This window comes from Chrysoperla carnea, unplaced genomic scaffold, assembly GCF_905475395.1.
Source record: "Chrysoperla carnea unplaced genomic scaffold, inChrCarn1.1, whole genome shotgun sequence".
Classification (NCBI taxonomy): domain Eukaryota; kingdom Metazoa; phylum Arthropoda; class Insecta; order Neuroptera; family Chrysopidae; genus Chrysoperla; species Chrysoperla carnea.
In genome coordinates this window covers 121208-138987 of record NW_025408242.1, presented here as the reverse complement: position 1 = coordinate 138987, position 17780 = coordinate 121208, and the positions used below count along the sequence as shown (strand labels likewise).

The 17780-nt window shown below is 28.5% G+C and overlaps 1 protein-coding gene across 1 annotated transcript; it reads right to left on the bottom strand.

The window, feature by feature from the left end:
* Positions 1 to 1043: 1043 nt before the first annotated feature.
* LOC123304839 lies at positions 1044 to 2384 on the bottom strand. The gene is made up of 2 exons (XM_044886405.1): positions 2249 to 2384; positions 1044 to 1936 (listed from the first exon to the last, which is right to left on the bottom strand). Exons 1-2 carry the CDS (start codon positions 2382 to 2384, stop codon positions 1044 to 1046), a joined length of 1029 nt encoding a protein of 342 aa, XP_044742340.1.
* Positions 2385 to 17780: the final 15396 nt, after the last annotated feature.

Here is a 17780-nt window from a genome sequence, read left to right as displayed (position 1 = left end):
ATTTATAATATTAATCGACCACCAGTTAAATTCATTTAATAAAGAAGGAGATATACTCATAACATGATCGTATTCATTATTAGATTTTAGTAAGGCCAAATAACGTTCTTGCTCAAACGCCTTAGAGTGAAACCAGCCATAATTAATTGCTGGGCAGGCTGCTGTGATATTTCCCACAAATTGGGAAAATTCTCTGATAGTACAATGAGTGGAATCCCTAAATTTCAATACTAAATTGTGTATATGAGACCTTTTTTCTTCTGTAAGTTCAATTGTCATTTGAACTGAATCAAATAAAAAACCCAGAAATTTGCATGATGTTGAAGGGTTAAGATTACTCTTACTCTCATTTAAAATAAAACCTAAAGATTCTATTAACTCACGAGAAATTCTTATGTTTTCTGAACACAGGGCAGTAGAATCGGCTGCCAACCACCAATCATCAAGATATACTACTGATATCAAACCTAGCCCTCTCAGGTGGCAAATAATAGGTTTACAAATTTTAGTAAAGACCCATGGGGCCGTGCAGAGGCCAAAAGGTAAGCAAATAAATTCATAAAGGAAATTATTTCAGGTAAATCTTAGGTATTTCCAGAAATTTTTATGAATTGGAATCATAAAATATGCATCTTTCAGGTCAAAATTAGCCATCAAACATTCTCTTGATATTAATTTTAAAATTGTTCTATAATCCTCCATTTTAAAATGAACAGTTTCTATGAAATTATTTAAATGCTTTAAATTAAGGATAAATCTCATTTTACCATTTTTTTTGGGTACAAGAAAAATTCTTGATAAAAACTGGCCCTCCTCCTCAGCACACTGCTGGATAGCGCCCGTTGATAAAAGGTCATTCACAGCCTTCTGTACCTCAAGTTTATTTTCAGATAAATGATTATTGGAGGGCTTTGAAGATTGAGTTGGTGTAGAGATAAATGGAATTTTGTATCCGGAGATCGTCTCAAGGATAAAAGGATCGGAGGTGATTTTGGCCCAAGCATGTACGAAATACTTTAACCTACCCGCAGTAGGACTCACCTTTATTTCTTCTGTGTCTGAGCATTTTGAGCTGGAGGGAGTTGGTTCCCTGATCGGGATCGAGTTGTGATTTGATTGTGATTGTTTGCAGCTGATGATTTGTTGAAGTGACGTCTGTAGCCCGTCTGACTGGGGCTGATCCTTGAAGCAGACGGGCTTCTCCAGTTTAAAGAGTTTTTAGGTCGATTTGAATCTCTTCGTGGAGTTTGATTTTTTAAAGACAAGCTTGTTTTTTCAACAGCTAAGGCATTCTTAATTCTTTTAGCAAGGTCGATGCCAAAAAGAAATTCATCTGTGGGTGAATCTTCAAGAACAGACTTCCTTTTTCCATCAACACATGAGTACAATTGTGCACGTCTGGATTTGGACAACTGGAAAAACAGGTCACACATCATGCTGCTGGAGTCACAAAGAAGCTTTAAAAGCTGTTCCTTATCTACCGGTTCCTCTTCATCATTCAAAATATTGCAGATGGCTGTACCAATAGCCACTAAACTACGGCCACACACATCCTGATGATTAGCAAAAAATTTATCACGAGATTTAGCCGTTTTATGTAAAAGAGGGAGTAATTCCGGATTGAGAGTTGGTGCAATTAGAGGACAGTTTCCTTTGTTAGGATAAGTTTCAATCATTTTAGACTTATCTTCTTTGTTCATGCCTGAAGCTAATAAATCTTTCCAGCATGACGCTAGTTCAGGGTGCAAAACAAAGCATTTATCCTTTAAAAGTCTCTTTTCCGAGCCCAGGATTTGGAGCACCGATTCACTGAGGGTGGGAACTTCAGAACCCTTCGTCTCCTGCAACTCCACTGACGCCTTCAAGTTTTTATCTGAGGCATTTTCCATTTCAATATCAGATTTACTACTCTGATCTTGGTCGTCAACATCTGAGTCTGCAAGAGCAAAAGATCTAGGTCAAAACAAGCTATCATTTTCCTGACGCAATTTTTTTTTTTTTTTTAATGTTTGCCCAGTCAAAGGTACAACAACTTATTAACATAAGATTTGTTGCCCAAGGTACAACAAAAAATGTTGCCCAATAACAATCAAAAATTGATTAGTTAAGTATTTTAGTATTTACCCTCAGATGAACAGTTAACAACAGAGTCAATGACTAAATTAGATGACATTTCCAGATCATTTAATTAAATGCTGGTATATATATTTTTTTAATTATTTAGGTATTTTAATATTTTAATATTTACCCTCAGATGAAGAATTATCAACAGAATCGTCGACTAAATTTGATGACATTTCCTGATCAATTAAATGCTGATATTTTTTTAATTTTTTTTGGAGTACCTCCAAATGAGAATTGTTTTCCAATTTACGTTTATTCATTTTTATCAATGAACAAGCAACAAATTAGTGTTTTACTTCTGATATCTGATAGATTATAATATTTGATTTTTTTTTTTTTTAAGAGAAATCAAAAAACGATGTTACTTGAAACGCACAAAAAACGTAATGAAGGGTAAATAAACCAGTTGTTATGGATACACTTACTTAATTTTATTTTATGGTTGAACTATGTGGTAATGAATAAGCGCACAAAGGCGGTACTACACAGTGATCTCGAGAACGAAACTTGAAATATAATGTCAAATTTCATCATGTTTTGGCTTATTCATACTTTAGTCATATTGATCATTTTTTGCTTATTAAGACTTGATCAAATCATAAAAGACCTATATATTGCATATCGACTTACTTGGATCAAAATTTGACTCTTTTGTATAGTCCTGGCACTCTAGATCCGACATGGAAAAATTATGATCATTTTTGGCTTATATAGACTTGATCCAATCATAAAAGACCTATATATATGCATCGGCTTCCAACCCAACCTAACCTAACCCAACCCAACCCAACCCAACCCAACCCAACCCAACCCAACCTAACCTAATCCAACCATTGGTCTTACTTTTTTTTTACCAAAAAAAGTCAAATTATGATCATTGTTGGCTTATTTAGACTTGATCAAATCATAAAAGACCTATATATATGCATATCGACTTACTTGGATCAAAATTTCACTCTTTTGTATAGTCCTGGCACACTAGATCCGACATGGAAAATTTTCAAAAATTTTAATTTTACCAAAAAATGTCAATTTATGATCATTTTTGGCTTATTTAGACTTGATCAAATCATAAAAGACCTATATATATGCATATCGTCTTACTTGGATCAAAATTTGACTCTTTTGTATAGTCCTGGCACTCTAGATCCGACATGGAAAATTTTCGAAAAATTTTAATTTTACCAAAAAATGAAAAATTATGAGCATTTTTGGCTTATTTAGACTTGATCAAATCATAAAAGACCTATATATATGCATATCGACTTACTTGGATCAAAATTTCACTCTTTTGTATAGTCCTGGCACACTAGATCCGACATGGAAAATTTTCAAAAATTTTAATTTTACCAAAAAATGAAAAATTATGAGCATTTTTGGCTTATTTAGACTTGATCAAATCATAAAAGACCTATATATATGCATATCGACTTACTTGGATCAAAATTTCACTCTTTTGTATAGTCCTGGCACACTAGATCCGACATGGAAAATTTTCAAAAATTTTAATTTTACCAAAAAATGAAAAATTATGAGCATTTTTGGCTTATTTAGACTTGATCAAATCATAAAAGACCTATATATTTGCATATCGCCTTACTTGGATCAAATTTTCACTCTTTTGTGTAGTCCAGGCACTCTAGATTCGACATCAAAAATTTTCAAAAAAATTTTTTTATCAAAAAATGTCAAATTTCATCATGTTTTGGCCTATTTATACTTAAGTCATATCATATGACTTAAGTCATTTGAAATGACTTAAGTCATATGAAATGACTTAAGTCATATGATATGACTTAAGTATAAATAAGCCAAAATATGGTGAAATTTGACATTTTTTGATAAAAAAAATTTTTTTTAAATTATCGATTTCACATCAAGAGTGCTATGACTTAAAAAAAATTGAAATTTTATCAAAGTAAGTTGCTATGCACTTAAGTCATATCATATGACTTAAGTAATGACTTAAGTAATTACTTAAGTCATTTCATATGACTTAAGTCATTTCATATGACTTAAGTCATATGATATGACTTAAGTATAAATAAGCCAAAATATGATGAAATTTGACATTTTTTATAAAAAAAGTTTTTTTTTAATTTTCGATTTCACATCAAGAGTGCCATGACTTAAGCAAAATTGAATTTTTATCCAAGTAAGTTGATATGCACAAAGTCATATGACTTAAGTCATTACTGTAGTCATATTAACTTACTTGGATAAAATTTCAATTTTGCTACGTGTCATGGCACTCTTGATGTGAAATCGAAAATTAAAAAAAAACTTTTTTTTTCAAAAAATGTCAAATTTCATAATAATAATAATCATCATAATCATAATAATAATAATAATCATAATAACTAAACATGATGAAATTTGACATTTTTTGATAAAAAATTTATTTTTAAATTTTCGATTTCACATCAAGAGTGCTATGAAATTTTTTTTTATCAAAAAATGTCAAATTTCATCATGTTTTGGCTTATTCATACTTTAGTCATATTGATCATTTTTTGCTTATTAAGACTTGATCAAATCATAAAAGACCTATATATGCATATCGACTTACTTGGATCAAAATTTCACTCTTTTGTATAGTCCTGGCACACTAGATCCGACATGGAAAATTTTCAAAAATTTTAATTTTACCAAAAAATGAAAAATTATGAGCATTTTTGGCTTATTTAGACTTGATCAAATCATAAAAGACCTATATATTTGCATATCGCCTTACTTGGATCAAATTTTCACTCTTTTGTGTAGTCCAGGCACTCTAGATTCGACATCAAAAATTTTCAAAAAAATTTTTTTATCAAAAAATGTCAAATTTCATCATGTTTTGGCCTATTTATACTTAAGTCATATCATATGACTTAAGTCATTTGAAATGACTTAAGTCATATGAAATGACTTAAGTCATATGAAATGACTTAAGTCATATGATATGACTTAAGTATAAATAAGGCAAAATATGGTGAAATTTGACATTTTTTGATAAAAAAATTTTTTTTAAATTATCGATTTCACATCAAGAGTGCTATGACTTAAAAAAAAATTGAAATTTTATCAAAGTAAGTTGCTATGCACTTAAGTCATATCATATGACTTAAGTAATGACTTAAGTAATTACTTAAGTCATTTCATATGACTTAAGTCATATGATATGACTTAAGTATAAATAAGCCAAAATATGATGAAATTTGACATTTTTTGATAAAAAATTTATTTTTAAATTTTCGATTTCACATCAAGAGTGCTATGAAATTTTTTTTTATCAAAAAATGTCAAATTTCATCATGTTTTGGCTTATTCATACTTTAGTCATATTGATCATTTTTTGCTTATTAAGACTTGATCAAATCATAAAAGACCTATATATTGCATATCGACTTACTTGGATCAAAATTTGACTCTTTTGTATAGTCCTGGCACTCTAGATCCGACATGGAAAATTTTCGAAAAATTTTAATTTTACCAAAAAATGAAAAATTATGATCATTTTTGGCTTATATAGACTTGATCCAATCATAAAAGACCTATATATATGCATCGGCTTCCAACCCAACCTAACCTAACCCAACCCAACCCAACCCAACCCAACCCAACCCAACCCAACCCAACCCAACCTAACCTAATCCAACCATTGGTCTTACTTTTTTTTTACCAAAAAAAGTCAAATTATGATCATTGTTGGCTTATTTAGACTTGATCAAATCATAAAAGACCTATATATATGCATATCGACTTACTTGGATCAAAATTTGACTCTTTTGTATAGTCCTGGCACTCTAGATCCGACATGGAAAATTTTCGAAAAATTTTAATTTTACCAAAAAATGAAAAATTATGAGCATTTTTGGCTTATTTAGACTTGATCAAATCATAAAAGACCTATATATATGCATATCGACTTACTTGGATCAAAATTTGACTCTTTTGTATAGTCCTGGCACTCTAGATCCGACATGGAAAATTTTCGAAAAATTTTAATTTTACCAAAAAATGTCAAATTATGATCATTTTTGGCTTATTTAGACTTGATCAAATCATAAAAGACCTATATATATGCATATCGACTTACTTGGATCAAAATTTGACTCTTTTGTATAGTCCTGGCACTCTAGATCCGACATGGAAAATTTTCGAAAAATTTTAATTTTACCAAAAAATGAAAAATTATGAGCATTTTTGGCTTATATAGACTTGATCCAATCATAAAAGACCTATATATATGCATCGGCTTCCAACCCAACCTAACCTAACCCAACCCAACCCAACCCAACCCAACCCAACCCAACCCAACCTAACCTAATCCAACCATTGGTCTTACTTTTTTTTTACCAAAAAAAGTCAAATTATGATCATTGTTGGCTTATTTAGACTTGATCAAATCATAAAAGACCTATATATATGCATATCGACTTACTTGGATCAAAATTTGACTCTTTTGTATAGTCCTGGCACTCTAGATCCGACATGGAAAATTTTCGAAAAATTTTAATTTTACCAAAAAATGTCAAATTATGATCATTTTTGGCTTATTTAGACTTGATCAAATCATAAAAGACCTATATATATGCATATCGACTTACTTGGATCAAAATTTGACTCTTTTGTATAGTCCTGGCACTCTAGATCCGACATGGAAAATTTTCGAAAAATTTTAATTTTACCAAAAAATGAAAAATTATGATCATTTTTGGCTTATATAGACTTGATCCAATCATAAAAGACCTATATATATGCATCGGCTTCCAACCCAACCTAACCTAACCCAACCCAACCCAACCCAACCCAACCCAACCCAACCCAACCTAACCTAATCCAACCATTGGTCTTACTTTTTTTTTACCAAAAAAAGTCAAATTATGATCATTGTTGGCTTATTTAGACTTGATCAAATCATAAAAGACCTATATATATGCATATCGACTTACTTGGATCAAAATTTGACTCTTTTGTATAGTCCTGGCACTCTAGATCCGACATGGAAAATTTTCGAAAAATTTTAATTTTACCAAAAAATGAAAAATTATGAGCATTTTTGGCTTATTTAGACTTGATCAAATCATAAAAGACCTATATATATGCATATCGACTTACTTGGATCAAAATTTCACTCTTTTGTATAGTCCTGGCACACTAGATCCGACATGGAAAATTTTCAAAAATTTTAATTTTACCAAAAAATGTCAAATTATGATCATTTTTGGCTTATTTAGACTTGATCAAATCATAAAAGACCTATATATATGCATATCGTCTTACTTGGATCAAAATTTGACTCTTTTGTATAGTCCTGGCACTCTAGATCCGACATGGAAAATTTTCGAAAAATTTTAATTTTACCAAAAAATGAAAAATTATGATCATTTTTGGCTTATTTAGACTTGATCAAATCATAAAAGACCTATATATATGCATATCGACTTACTTGGATCAAAATTTGACTCTTTTGTATAGTCCTGGCACTCTAGATCCGACATGGAAAATTTTCGAAAAATTTTAATTTTACCAAAAAATGTCAAATTATGATCATTTTTGGCTTATTTAGACTTGATCAAATCATAAAAGACCTATATATATGCATATCGACTTACTTGGATCAAAATTTGACTCTTTTGTATAGTCCTGGCACTCTAGATCCGACATGGAAAATTTTCGAAAAATTTTAATTTTACCAAAAAATGAAAAATTATGAGCATTTTTGGCTTATATAGACTTGATCCAATCATAAAAGACCTATATATATGCATCGGCTTCCAACCCAACCTAACCTAACCCAACCCAACCCAACCCAACCCAACCCAACCCAACCTAACCTAATCCAACCATTGGTCTTACTTTTTTTTTACCAAAAAAAGTCAAATTATGATCATTGTTGGCTTATTTAGACTTGATCAAATCATAAAAGACCTATATATATGCATATCGACTTACTTGGATCAAAATTTGACTCTTTTGTATAGTCCTGGCACTCTAGATCCGACATGGAAAATTTTCGAAAAATTTTAATTTTACCAAAAAATGTCAAATTATGATCATTTTTGGCTTATTTAGACTTGATCAAATCATAAAAGACCTATATATATGCATATCGACTTACTTGGATCAAAATTTGACTCTTTTGTATAGTCCTGGCACTCTAGATCCGACATGGAAAATTTTCGAAAAATTTTAATTTTACCAAAAAATGAAAAATTATGAGCATTTTTGGCTTATATAGACTTGATCCAATCATAAAAGACCTATATATATGCATCGGCTTCCAACCCAACCTAACCTAACCCAACCCAACCCAACCCAACCCAACCCAACCCAACCTAACCTAATCCAACCATTGGTCTTACTTTTTTTTTACCAAAAAAAGTCAAATTATGATCATTGTTGGCTTATTTAGACTTGATCAAATCATAAAAGACCTATATATATGCATATCGACTTACTTGGATCAAAATTTGACTCTTTTGTATAGTCCTGGCACTCTAGATCCGACATGGAAAATTTTCGAAAAATTTTAATTTTACCAAAAAATGAAAAATTATGAGCATTTTTGGCTTATTTAGACTTGATCAAATCATAAAAGACCTATATATATGCATATCGACTTACTTGGATCAAAATTTCACTCTTTTGTATAGTCCTGGCACACTAGATCCGACATGGAAAATTTTCAAAAATTTTAATTTTACCAAAAAATGTCAAATTATGATCATTTTTGGCTTATTTAGACTTGATCAAATCATAAAAGACCTATATATATGCATATCGTCTTACTTGGATCAAAATTTGACTCTTTTGTATAGTCCTGGCACTCTAGATCCGACATGGAAAATTTTCGAAAAATTTTAATTTTACCAAAAAATGAAAAATTATGAGCATTTTTGGCTTATTTAGACTTGATCAAATCATAAAAGACCTATATATATGCATATCGACTTACTTGGATCAAAATTTCACTCTTTTGTATAGTCCTGGCACACTAGATCCGACATGGAAAATTTTCAAAAATTTTAATTTTACCAAAAAATGAAAAATTATGAGCATTTTTGGCTTATTTAGACTTGATCAAATCATAAAAGACCTATATATATGCATATCGACTTACTTGGATCAAAATTTGACTCTTTTGTATAGTCCTGGCACTCTAGATCCGACATGGAAAATTTTCGAAAAATTTTAATTTTACCAAAAAATGAAAAATTATGAGCATTTTTGGCTTATTTAGACTTGATCAAATCATAAAAGACCTATATATATGCATATCGACTTACTTGGATCAAAATTTCACTCTTTTGTATAGTCCTGGCACACTAGATCCGACATGGAAAATTTTCGAAAATTTTAATTTTACCAAAAAATGTCAAATTATGATCATTTTTGGCTTATTTAGACTTGATCAAATCATAAAAGACCTATATATATGCATATCGACTTACTTGGATCAAAATTTCACTCTTTTGTATAGTCCTGGCACACTAGATCCGACATGGAAAATTTTCAAAAATTTTAATTTTACCAAAAAATGAAAAATTATGAGCATTTTTGGCTTATTTAGACTTGATCAAATCATAAAAGACCTATATATATGCATATCGACATACTTGGATCAAAATTTCACTCTTTTGTATAGTCCTGGCACACTAGATCCGACATGGAAAATTTTCAAAAATTTTAATTTTACCAAAAAATGAAAAATTATGAGCATTTTTGGCTTATTTAGACTTGATCAAATCATAAAAGACCTATATATTTGCATATCGCCTTACTTGGATCAAATTTTCACTCTTTTGTGTAGTCCAGGCACTCTAGATTCGACATCAAAAATTTTCAAAAAAATTTTTTTATCAAAAAATGTCAAATTTCATCATGTTTTGGCCTATTTATACTTAAGTCATATCATATGACTTAAGTCATTTCATATGACTTAAGTCATATGAAATGACTTAAGTCATATGAAATGACTTAAGTCATATGATATGACTTAAGTATAAATAAGCCAAAATATGGTGAAATTTGACATTTTTTGATAAAAAAAATTTTTTTTAAATTATCGATTTCACATCAAGAGTGCTATGACTTAAAAAAAATTGAAATTTTATCAAAGTAAGTTGCTATGCACTTAAGTCATATCATATGACTTAAGTAATGACTTAAGTAATTACTTAAGTCATTTCATATGACTTAAGTCATATGATATGACTTAAGTATAAATAAGCCAAAATATGATGAAATTTGACATTTTTTATAAAAAAAATTTTTTTTTTAATTTTCGATTTCACATCAAGAGTGCCATGACTTAAGCAAAATTGAATTTTTATCCAAGTAAGTTGATATGCACAAAGTCATATGACTTAAGTCATTACTGTAGTCATATTAACTTACTTGGATAAAATTTCAATTTTGCTACGTGTCATGGCACTCTTGATGTGAAATCGAAAATTAAAAAAAAACTTTTTTTTTCAAAAAATGTCAAATTTCATAATAATAATAATCATCATAATCATAATAATAATAATAATCATAATAACTAAACATGATGAAATTTGACATTTTTTGATAAAAAAATTTATTTTTAAATTTTCGATTTCACATCAAGAGTGCTATGAAATTTTTTTTTATCAAAAAATGTCAAATTTCATCATGTTTTGGCTTATTCATACTTTAGTCATATTGATCATTTTTTGCTTATTAAGACTTGATCAAATCATAAAAAACCTATATATTGCATATCGACTTACTTGGATCAAAATTTGACTCTTTTGTATAGTCCTGGCACTCTAGATCCGACATGGAAAATTTTCGAAAAATTTTAATTTTACCAAAAAATGAAAAATTATGATCATTTTTGGCTTATATAGACTTGATCCAATCATAAAAGACCTATATATATGCATCGGCTTCCAACCCAACCTAACCCAACCCAACCCAACCCAACCCAACCCAACCCAACCCAACCCAACCCAACCCAACCCAACCCAACCCAACCCAACCTAACCTAATCCAACCATTGGTCTTACTTTTTTTTTACCAAAAAAAGTCAAATTATGATCATTGTTGGCTTATTTAGACTTGATCAAATCATAAAAGACCTATATATATGCATATCGACTTACTTGGATCAAAATTTCACTCTTTTGTATAGTCCTGGCACACTAGATCCGACATGGAAAATTTTCAAAAATTTTAATTTTACCAAAAAATGAAAAATTATGAGCATTTTTGGCTTATTTAGACTTGATCAAATCATAAAAGACCTATATATTTGCATATCGCCTTACTTGGATCAAATTTTCACTCTTTTGTGTAGTCCAGGCACTCTAGATTCGACATCAAAAATTTTCAAAAAAATTTTTTTATCAAAAAATGTCAAATTTCATCATGTTTTGGCCTATTTATACTTAAGTCATATCATATGACTTAAGTCATTTGAAATGACTTAAGTCATATGAAATGACTTAAGTCATATGAAATGACTTAAGTCATATGAAATGACTTAAGTCATATGAAATGACTTAAGTCATATGAAATGACTTAAGTCATATGATATGACTTAAGTATAAATAAGGCAAAATATGGTGAAATTTGACATTTTTTGATAAAAAAATTTTTTTTAAATTATCGATTTCACATCAAGAGTGCTATGACTTAAAAAAAAATTGAAATTTTATCAAAGTAAGTTGCTATGCACTTAAGTCATATCATATGACTTAAGTAATGACTTAAGTAATTACTTAAGTCATTTCATATGACTTAAGTCATATGATATGACTTAAGTATAAATAAGCCAAAATATGATGAAATTTGACATTTTTTGATAAAAAAATTTATTTTTAAATTTTCGATTTCACATCAAGAGTGCTATGAAATTTTTTTTTATCAAAAAATGTCAAATTTCATCATGTTTTGGCTTATTCATACTTTAGTCATATTGATCATTTTTTGCTTATTTAGACTTGATCAAATCATAAAAGACCTATATATATGCATATCGACTTACTTGGATCAAAATTTCACTCTTTTGTATAGTCCTGGCACTCTAGATCCGACATGGAAAATTTTCGAAAAATTTTTATTTTACCAAAAAATGTAAAATTTTGATCATTTTTGGCTTATTTAGACTTGATCAAATCATAAAAGACCTATATATATGCATATCGACTTACTTGGATCAAAATTTCACTCTTTTGTATAGTCCTGGCACACTAGATCCGACATGGAAAATTTTCAAAAATTTTAATTTTACCAAAAAATGTCAATTTATGATCATTTTTGGCTTATTTAGACTTGATCAAATCATAAAAGACCTATATATATGCATATCGTCTTACTTGGATCAAAATTTGACTCTTTTGTATAGTCCTGGCACTCTAGAGCCGACATGGAAAATTTTCGAAAAATTTTAATTTTACCAAAAAATGAAAAATTATGAGCATTTTTGGCTTATTTAGACTTGATCAAATCATAAAAGACCTATATATATGCATATCGACTTACTTGGATCAAAATTTCACTCTTTTGTATAGTCCTGGCACACTAGATCCGACATGGAAAATTTTCGAAAAATTTTAATTTTACCAAAAAATGAAAAATTATGATCATTTTTGGCTTATATAGACTTGATCCAATCATAAAAGACCTATATATATGCATCGGCTTCCAACCCAACCTAACCTAACCCAACCCAACCCAACCCAACCCAACCCAACCCAACCCAACCCAACCTAACCTAATCCAACCATTGGTCTTACTTTTTTTTTACCAAAAAAAGTCAAATTATGATCATTGTTGGCTTATTTAGACTTGATCAAATCATAAAAGACCTATATATATGCATATCGACTTACTTGGATCAAAATTTCACTCTTTTGTATAGTCCTGGCACACTAGATCCGACATGGAAAATTTTCAAAAATTTTAATTTTACCAAAAAATGAAAAATTATGAGCATTTTTGGCTTATTTAGACTTGATCAAATCATAAAAGACCTATATATTTGCATATCGCCTTACTTGGATCATATTTTCACTCTTTTGTGTAGTCCAGGCACTCTAGATTCGACATCAAAAATTTTCAAAAAAATTTTTTTATCAAAAAATGTCAAATTTCATCATGTTTTGGCCTATTTATACTTAAGTCATATCATATGACTTAAGTCATTTGAAATGACTTAAGTCATATGAAATGACTTAAGTCATATGAAATGACTTAAGTCATATGAAATGACTTAAGTCATATGAAATGACTTAAGTCATATGAAATGACTTAAGTCATATGAAATGACTTAAGTCATATGAAATGACTTAAGTCATATGATATGACTTAAGTATAAATAAGGCAAAATATGGTGAAATTTGACATTTTTTGATAAAAAAATTTTTTTTAAATTATCGATTTCACATCAAGAGTGCTATGACTTAAAAAAAAATTGAAATTTTATCAAAGTAAGTTGCTATGCACTTAAGTCATATCATATGACTTAAGTAATGACTTAAGTAATTACTTAAGTCATTTCATATGACTTAAGTCATATGATATGACTTAAGTATAAATAAGCCAAAATATGATGAAATTTGACATTTTTTGATAAAAAAATTTATTTTTAAATTTTCGATTTCATATCAAGAGTGCTATGAAATTTTTTTTTATCAAAAAATGTCAAATTTCATCATGTTTTGGCTTATTCATACTTTAGTCATATTGATCATTTTTTGCTTATTAAGACTTGATCAAATCATAGAAGACCTATATATATGCATATCGACTTACTTGGATCAAAATTTCACTCTTTTGTATAGTCCTGGCACTCTAGATCCGACATGGAAAATTTTCGAAAAATTTTAATTTTACAAAAAAATGTAAAATTATGATCATTTTTGGCTTATTTAGACTTGATCAAATCATAAAAGACCTATATATATGCATATCGACATACTTGGATCAAAATTTCACTCTTTTGTATAGTCCTGGCACACTAGATCCGACATGGAAAATTTTCAAAAATTTTAATTTTACCAAAAAATGAAAAATTACGAGCATTTTTGGCTTATTTAGACTTGATCAAATCATAAAAGACCTATATATTTGCATATCGCCTTACTTGGATCAAATTTTCACTCTTTTGTGTAGTCCAGGCACTCTAGATTCGACATCAAAAATTTTCAAAAAAATTTTTTTATCAAAAAATGTCAAATTTCATCATGTTTTGGCTTATTTATACTTAAGTCATATCATATGACTTAAGTCATTTCATATGACTTAAGTCATATGAAATGACTTAAGTCATATGAAATGACTTAAGTCATATGATATGACTTAAGTATAAATAAGCCAAAATATGGTGAAATTTGACATTTTTTGATAAAAAAAATTTTTTTTAAATTATCGATTTCACATCAAGAGTGCTATGACTTAAAAAAAATTGAAATTTTATCAAAGTAAGTTGCTATGCACTTAAGTCATATCATATGACTTAAGTAATGACTTAAGTAATTACTTAAGTCATTTCATATGACTTAAGTCATATGATATGACTTAAGTATAAATAAGCCAAAATATGATGAAATTTGACATTTTTTATAAAAAAAATTTTTTTTTTAATTTTCGATTTCACATCAAGAGTGCCATGACTTAAGCAAAATTGAATTTTTATCCAAGTAAGTTGATATGCACAAAGTCATATGACTTAAGTCATTACTGTAGTCATATTAACTTACTTGGATAAAATTTCAATTTTGCTACGTGTCATGGCACTCTTGATGTGAAATCGAAAATTAAAAAAAAACTTTTTTTTTCAAAAAATGTCAAATTTCATAATAATAATAATCATCATAATCATAATAATAATAATAATCATAATAACTAAACATGATGAAATTTGACATTTTTTGATAAAAAAATTTATTTTTAAATTTTCGATTTCACATCAAGAGTGCTATGAAATTTTTTTTTATCAAAAAATGTCAAATTTCATCATGTTTTGGCTTATTCATACTTTAGTCATATTGATCATTTTTTGCTTATTAAGACTTGATCAAATCATAAAAAACCTATATATTGCATATCGACTTACTTGGATCAAAATTTGACTCTTTTGTATAGTCCTGGCACTCTAGATCCGACATGGAAAATTTTCGAAAAATTTTAATTTTACCAAAAAATGAAAAATTATGATCATTTTTGGCTTATATAGACTTGATCCAATCATAAAAGACCTATATATTTGCATATCGCCTTACTTGGATCATATTTTCACTCTTTTGTGTAGTCCAGGCACTCTAGATTCGACATCAAAAATTTTCAAAAAAATTTTTTTATCAAAAAATGTCAAATTTCATCATGTTTTGGCCTATTTATACTTAAGTCATATCATATGACTTAAGTCATTTGAAATGACTTAAGTCATATGAAATGACTTAAGTCATATGAAATGACTTAAGTCATATGAAATGACTTAAGTCATATGAAATGACTTAAGTCATATGAAATGACTTAAGTCATATGAAATGACTTAAGTCATATGATATGACAAGTATAAATAAGGCAAAATATGGTGAAATTTGACATTTTTTGATAAAAAAATTTTTTTTAAATTATCGATTTCACATCAAGAGTGCTATGACTTAAAAAAAAATTGAAATTTTATCAAAGTAAGTTGCTATGCACTTAAGTCATATCATATGACTTAAGTAATGACTTAAGTAATTACTTAAGTCATTTCATATGACTTAAGTCATATGATATGACTTAAGTATAAATAAGCCAAAATATGATGAAATTTGACATTTTTTGATAAAAAAATTTATTTTTAAATTTTCGATTTCATATCAAGAGTGCTATGAAATTTTTTTTTATCAAAAAATGTCAAATTTCATCATGTTTTGGCTTATTCATACTTTAGTCATATTGATCATTTTTTGCTTATTAAGACTTGATCAAATCATAGAAGACCTATATATATGCATATCGACTTACTTGGATCAAAATTTCACTCTTTTGTATAGTCCTGGCACTCTAGATCCGACATGGAAAATTTTCGAAAAATTTTAATTTTACAAAAAAATGTAAAATTATGATCATTTTTGGCTTATTTAGACTTGATCAAATCATAAAAGACCTATATATATGCATATCGACATACTTGGATCAAAATTTCACTCTTTTGTATAGTCCTGGCACACTAGATCCGACATGGAAAATTTTCAAAAATTTTAATTTTACCAAAAAATGAAAAATTATGAGCATTTTTGGCTTATTTAGACTTGATCAAATCATAAAAGACCTATATATTTGCATATCGCCTTACTTGGATCAAATTTTCACTCTTTTGTGTAGTCCAGGCACTCTAGATTCGACATCAAAAATTTTCAAAAAAATTTTTTTATCAAAAAATGTCAAATTTCATCATGTTTTGGCCTATTTATACTTAAGTCATATCATATGACTTAAGTCATTTCATATGACTTAAGTCATATGAAATGACTTAAGTCATATGATATGACTTAAGTATAAATAAGCCAAAATATGGTGAAATTTGACATTTTTTGATAAAAAAAATTTTTTTTAAATTATCGATTTCACATCAAGAGTGCTATGACTTAAAAAAAATTGAAATTTTATCAAAGTAAGTTGCTATGCACTTAAGTCATATCATATGACTTAAGTAATGACTTAAGTAATTACTTAAGTCATTTCATATGACTTAAGTCATATGATATGACTTAAGTATAAATAAGCCAAAATATGATGAAATTTGACATTTTTTATAAAAAAAATTTTTTTTTAAATTTTCGATTTCACATCAAGAGTGCCATGACTTAAGCAAAATTGAATTTTTATCCAAGTAAGTTGATATGCACAAAGTCATATGACTTAAGTCATTACTGTAGTCATATTAACTTACTTGGATAAAATTTCAATTTTGCTACGTGTCATGGCACTCTTGATGTGAAATCGAAAATTAAAAAAAAACTTTTTTTTTCAAAAAATGTCAAATTTCATAATAATAATAATCATCATAATCATAATAATAATAATAATCATAATAACTAAACATGATGAAATTTGACATTTTTTGATAAAAAAATTTATTTTTAAATTTTCGATTTCACATCAAGAGTGCTATGAAATTTTTTTTTATCAAAAAATGTCAAATTTCATCATGTTTTGGCTTATTCATACTTTAGTCATATTGATCATTTTTTGCTTATTAAGACTTGATCAAATCATAAAAAACCTATATATTGCATATCGACTTACTTGGATCAAAATTTGACTCTTTTGTATAGTCCTGGCACTCTAGATCCGACATGGAAAATTTTCGAAAAATTTTAATTTTACCAAAAAATGAAAAATTATGATCATTTTTGGCTTATATAAGCCAATTGGGTTGGGTTGGGTTAGGTTAGGTTGGGTTGGAAGCCGATGCATATATATAGGTCTTTTATGATTTGATCAAGTCATAAAAGACCTATATATATGCATCGGCTTCCAACCCAACCTAACCTAACCCAACCCAACCCAACCCAACCCAACCCAACCCAACCCAACCCAACCCAACCCAACCTAACCTAATCCAACCATTGGTCTTACTTTTTTTTTACCAAAAAAAGTCAAATTATGATCATTGTTGGCTTATTTAGACTTGATCAAATCAT

What these genes read in the sequence shown, in the direction of transcription:
- LOC123304839 (XM_044886405.1), bottom strand. Translation starts at nt 2,384, where the DNA reads ATGAATAAACGTAAATTGGAAAACAATTCTCATTTGGAGGTACTCCAA. An exon ending in TGATAATTCTTCATCTGAGG is followed by an intron (nt 1,937 to 2,248) that starts GTAAATATTAAA and finishes TTGCTCTTGCAG; the next exon opens with ACTCAGATGTTGACGACCAA.